Raw genomic sequence first — 5,418 nt, forward strand, 5'->3', positions numbered from 1 at the left:
ACGGGAGCGCGGAGCCGCAGCGCAGGGACGGGCCGCCATGGCCGCAGCGCGCCCGGTGCTGCTACTGCTGCTGGTCGGCGCCTGCCGGGCACTGGAAGGTGGGTGCGGCGCCGCGCCGTCAGCAGGCTGCGACCGAAGGGGCGGCGGGGCGGGCTGCGCCGCTTCCTCCCCTTCCCCAGCCCGCCCTGTTGCCCCCGGGACGGGGCCGCGAGAAGTTTGTGCAACTCCGCTTGCCGAAACCCCCAAATCCGAAAAAAGCCGCTTTTGTCTCGGGACCTGGTTCCCCTCTGGCCCGCGGGGAAGCGCCGTCCGGAGCGGGGCTGGCGACGAGAGCGAAGCCCCGCTGCCCGCTCTGGTCGGCGCGGGATGGGGCGTCCCCGCCTGCGCGAGGGGCACGTCTTCGGCTTGGACACAGGCGCGGGCCCCCGGCCCTCCTCCTCCTCGCATCCCTCCGCGCCCCGCTGCGGCCGCGGGGGAGAGAGAGGTCTCCCGGCCTCGTCCCCCGCGCTCGGGCGTTTGAAAGCGATGGTGCCGCACGCCGCCGCGGGAGCGCTCGCCCGCCCGCACATTCCTGAAGGCCGGGCAGCCGGCAGCGAAGTTGCGGGCAGGGGCCGCGTTTCCTGGGCCCGTCACGAGCCTCCGGGCACGGCGCGGCACCGGTCCTGTTAATAACTAGGTGCGCAGACGTCGTTCGGGAGTCCAGGTGTGGGGCCGCGTGCCGGGGCTGCCCGAGTTGCAGGCATGGGCCCGGAGCGGCGCCCTCCTGGCCCGAGGCGGTGTGCTGCTCGGCCGGCTGCCGCGCTCGGGGCCAGGCGCCCTGCTTGCCCGCTGCCCGGCGGCCTCCGCCTCCTGTTGAATCCCCGGCCAGCGCGCTGCGCCGGTGTCGTTGCTGGGGAGCTGGCTGTTTAACCCGGCCGGCCGGAGCGAGGAGCAGGACAGGGAAAATAAACAGCTTTGGCTTAGGAGTCGCAGGGTTTCCCCAGCTTCCTGAGCATGCGGAGGGGTCACAGGGCCGAATGCTCCTTCTGGGGAGGTCACGCTCCAGCTGTTGACCAGGCCTTGGCGAGCAGTCCCGCTTCAGCAGCGCGAGGTCGGCGGAGGGCTGGCCGCTTCGTGCCCGCATTGTCCCCGCTTTTGTTCGGACCGGACCTGCGAGCGGCTAGGGAGGTGGCACGGCCGACTGGCCAGGCCGCGAGCCGTTTCGGCCTCCCCGGGAGCCGAGATGGCTGAGCCCGTCTCGGGGCAGCGCGGTGCTGCGCCTGGCGTTTCCAGCCCCTGGCGCGGCGGTTCCCTGGCACGGACCGGGGCGTTGGAGCAGTCGCTGTAAATCCAGGGTGCGCGTTAGTTCAGATATTTTAATGCCCGTCGTAAATCCAGCCGGGCAGTAAATCTGCATGCACGTACTCCAAACCGGGGCTGCCACCTCCTCCTCTCCCCTCGTGCCGGGGATTTGCAGCTCCCTGTGGCCTCCCCACCTTTGGTGTGGGGTGAATCTTGGCCTGGGGGCTGTGCAGATCTACTGCCGGTGTTACTGTGCAACTCTGGCTCCCCCCGGCCCCGTCCTCCAGGTCGATGGCTTGGAGCCCGGCTTCTTTTCGGGGCACTCTGGGGATGGGGGAAGCCGAGCTCAGTGAGCGCTTTGTGTTGCTCGGGAGAAAATGGTTTCTCTCCAGATCCTGCAAGGGCGCTGGACTTGTTTTAAGTTACAGTGTGGTTTTCTTCTCCGGTTCAGCAGTGCCTCAGCCTGCTCTGTCCAGAAGCAACAGCAGCAGCTTTCTCTGGCCAAGTATCTGAATGCAAGGAGGAGACGGGTTTGCCCCGCTGTGGTCAGGAGCTGGGGCCCGGCTACACGGGAGCAAGCTCTCAGCACGGGGTGCGCACAAGCACGGCAGGGGGAGGCCTGGCTCTGGCCCCTGGAGCCAGCTCCCCGCCCAGCCGCTGGCACCAGAGCCTCTGGGCTGGGCAACGTCTCCTGTCTTCCACGCAAAGCCCAGCTCTGCACGCCCAAGCACGGGACCCGGCCTGACGAGATGGGCTAAATTTCTCCTCTTTGCTCTCTCCGGGTTCGGTTCCAGTGGTGACTTCCAGCTGTCGGCCTTGGGGGGCCTGCGTGGGTGCGGAGGCAGCACGGAGCTGCCTGCCTGACCGTGCCAGGCTCTGAGCTGGCAGGAGCAGGCAGCAACCCCAGATCGTTAGTGCCTTGCAAAAGGGGGCACTCGGCTCTCTCCGGGGAGGGTTCATGGTGGTCTGTGGGAAGCCTCCACGTCACCGCATGCAGGCCAAGGTGTTGTTTCCAGCTGGGAGAAGGGTTGGAGTCAGAAATCCCAGAGAGAGTCCCGCACCTTCCTACATGCGCACCCCTGAGCTTGCGGATGAGCCAGGCAGACCCTTGGGGACGTTTGCTGACTCTTGGGGGGCTGGGGGAGAGTGACACGACGAAGATGAAGTTGTGGAGAGTTCGTTCTCCAGCTGGCACAGGGGAAGGGGACAAGTCCTCTTCGGTTGCGCCTCGCTGCTGTTCAGGTTGACCATAAATACGACCCCGTGGTTGTTCTCGTACCAAGGCACCCCTGTTTGATTCAGACCTGGCTCTCCCTCCCCAGCCCTGTTTCTAGAAACGGTTGGCTATTTTCTTGGCAGGGAGATGTGCTTTTTGTTGAATTGCTTTTTCCTGAAACGGCTGGTTTCTCGATGGCATGATTCATGGATGTTAGCCCTGCTGTTTTATTGATGCTTCAGGGTAGGGCCAGGGTTGAGGGCCCGTCGTGTAGGGCTTTGTGGTGCTGCCCCGACTCTCTCAACCTCCCTTCCCTTGCTCCTGAAAGCTGCCTCTTGTCCGTGTTTCCTGAGCCGGGGCGGAGTGGGGTTTTCCTTTGTGTCCGGCAGAGCACACTTAGCGAGAAGGGAGAGCGCGCCGCATGCACTGAGATTTCAGGGGCCGGCTGCATGCCGGCAATTTTGGCGCTTCCATTGTTCGCTGGGTCTTTTTTTTTTGCCTAGTGCAGTTCAGCCCGTGGGTTGGAAGCACAAAACACCCATCCGCCCCAGGGCCTGAAACTCCGGGTCGGTACGTGTGCGTGTCTCTCACATGACACGAATAGTGGCCTCCGGTTTCAAGGAATGTCCCCAAACTCCTGGCTTTGTTTTGATGACTGATCTCACCAGAAATTTGGGGAAACCAGTCAGTTGCATTTTTTGGCCATGAGAAGTGGCTGCTGCTGCCGCTGCTAGAAAATGGGAGCTCGGCATTTAATTAAACGGCCGGAGGAATCTGAATCACAGGCTCGTGTATTGTTGAAAATTGTAGCTGTGCCTGTTGTGCTGAGTCAAACTGGTTTGTCGGGATTAAGGGACTCCTCCTTGGTGCTGAGCGCGGGGGGAAGGGTGCACGAGCCTGAGTGCAGCCCAGGGGAGCCCAGCCCCGACGCGCTAGGCCCGTTCTTCCCAAACTGGGGATGTCCCCCAAAAGCTCTGAGCCTGGGTTTGCTGTGCGGACGGAAATCGGAGTCGCCCGGTTGTCCCCAAGACGGCCGCGGTCTTAGGAGTTGTCACTACTCTCTCTGCTGGGTGGCTCATTTACCTGGACTCTTGGGAGACTCCCCTGCCCTTTGTTTCCCCTTCAACCAGCAATCTTAGCTGGGGAAGAAGACGTCCCTCTGTTCCCTTGCACCGTGGGGTGCGTCTGGGAGGCCGAGCGGTGGGGTGCGGTGCGTGCAGACGCTATAGGGCTTGCACTCTGCCCGTCGCTGGAAAACCAGTGCCAATGGAGCGGAAAATCCCTTCTCAGCCTTGAATTCGTCCTCTTTGCTGCCCTGCGCACTGTAGGGCTCTGGTGCCCCTCGCGCCAGGGCTGGGCCTGAAGAAGCCGCTGTTTTGTGGGGAGAAGGATTCCCCCATCCTGAGTCAAGGCCGGTCACGGGGCTGCCACGTTTCGGGGAGATCCACTTTGTTGGGGAGTTGCAGTGGGTGGAAAACAGCCCAGACTCCCATGCTGCAGTCACGACCTGCCTCCTACCTCCGCTGGTGGGGGCTGGCGGCAAGAAGAGCGTTGGCTTGTCGGGGGCTCCGAGCCCGTGTTGCTCGGCGGGGGTGTCGGGACAGCCCTGGCCCGACGGGAACACCCTCCCAAAGTTTGCACACGCTGGCCAGGTGTGCAGGGAAGGCAAGCTCAGCCTGGCCGTGAGCTAACTCGGATGGCATTCCTCGGCCCGCCGCGAACGTGACTGACAGTGGCTGCTTCGCCATGATGGGAATCGGGAGCCATTTTGTAAGCAAGCCAAGCTGCCTAACGTTTTGGCCACCTTTTTGCTGGAGCCATTCCTGGACCAGTCTGGAAATGGCATGATTTTGTGTGTGTGCTACCGGCCATGGGGGAGGTGGGACCTGGGTTGAACCTCTTTTGGAAACTCCTTGTAGCCTATGAATTCGTGCCCCGAGAACTGCCACCTCGTCCTCCCAGTCCTGTTCCTGGACATTAGGCGTCCAAGTTTCGCTGGATTCTGGGCAAAGACTCCATATTCCTGGATTGTCCGGATGAAAACTGGACAGGTGACAACCTTAGCCCTACCGTGAGGATAGCCAGCTCTCGGCAGCTGCGTTGCTGGTATGGCGCTGCAGCTGGGGCTCGTGGGATACCCTTTCTATGGGGCGTTCCCTCCAAGCTCTGTCTTCTCCCTCCAAAGAGGTTGTTGGAAGCAGAGCACATCTGAACAGTTGTACCTGCAGCCGCTCATCTTGTGGCTCAGCCCACCCTTGAACTCTCCTGTCCCTGCTTGCCTTCAGGGTCAGGTGTCCTACTGCTTGAATGCAGAGGACGGAGCAAGCCAGGGGAAGGGGAGGCTGGCCGGTGGGACAGTAGCGTGGGGGCAGCGGTTTGGCTACAGGGTGCTTTCAAACGAATGCGAAGTGCCACCAGGGCAGTTGGCGCTGGCACCGCGCTGTGCCGGGGTGGGAGGTTTGTGGAGCTGGTGTCCTGGGGCTGCCTGCAAGGGGGAAGGGCAGGAATTTGACAGGCTCCCCACCCTCCCCATGTGCTGTCCCGTGCCCGTCAATGGGGAATTTGCATGCATGTTCTTGGGCGTATGGGCTCTGTGTCCTCGAAGCAGCTGATGCACACCTGTTTCCTACCCCCTACCGCAGCAGTGCCAGCAGCCCCTGGACTTCCCTTCATGCAGGAAGCAATAGGCACTGGGCTGGGATTGGGCCCTGCTGAGCTGCTTCCATATGAATGGAAATCAAAGGTTTAAAGGAGGCTCTTCCCTCCCCCCCTCGCCAGCTCTTCCTGCACCCAGATGGAGTAGGGAAGCCACTTCCCCGCCGCCCCGGAGCTGGGAACAGCGGCTGTGCAGGACCTTGCCCCGCAGCCTGCTGGCGAGGACATCCCCCTCTCGCGGTGCCAGCAGCTGCAGCAGCATTGCC

General features: G+C 62.8%; 1 protein-coding gene across 2 annotated transcripts in view; it reads left to right on the plus strand.

The window, feature by feature from the left end:
• Positions 1–6: 6 nt before the first annotated feature.
• EPHB3 (EPH receptor B3) overlaps positions 7–5,418 on the plus strand; it is a 40,442-nt gene continuing 35,030 nt past the window's right edge. For both annotated transcript variants that reach the window (XM_019532803.1, XM_019532804.1), the window contains exon 1: positions 7–98. In XM_019532803.1, coding sequence (XP_019388348.1) covers positions 38–98 — 61 coding nt within the window. In that variant the 5' untranslated portion in view covers positions 7–37. The remainder of the gene's footprint in view (positions 99–5,418) is intronic.

The sequence above is a fragment of the Crocodylus porosus genome, unplaced genomic scaffold (genome assembly GCF_001723895.1).
Source record: "Crocodylus porosus isolate Cpor-Errol unplaced genomic scaffold, CroPor_comp1, whole genome shotgun sequence".
Lineage (NCBI taxonomy): Eukaryota > Metazoa > Chordata > Crocodylia > Crocodylidae > Crocodylus > Crocodylus porosus.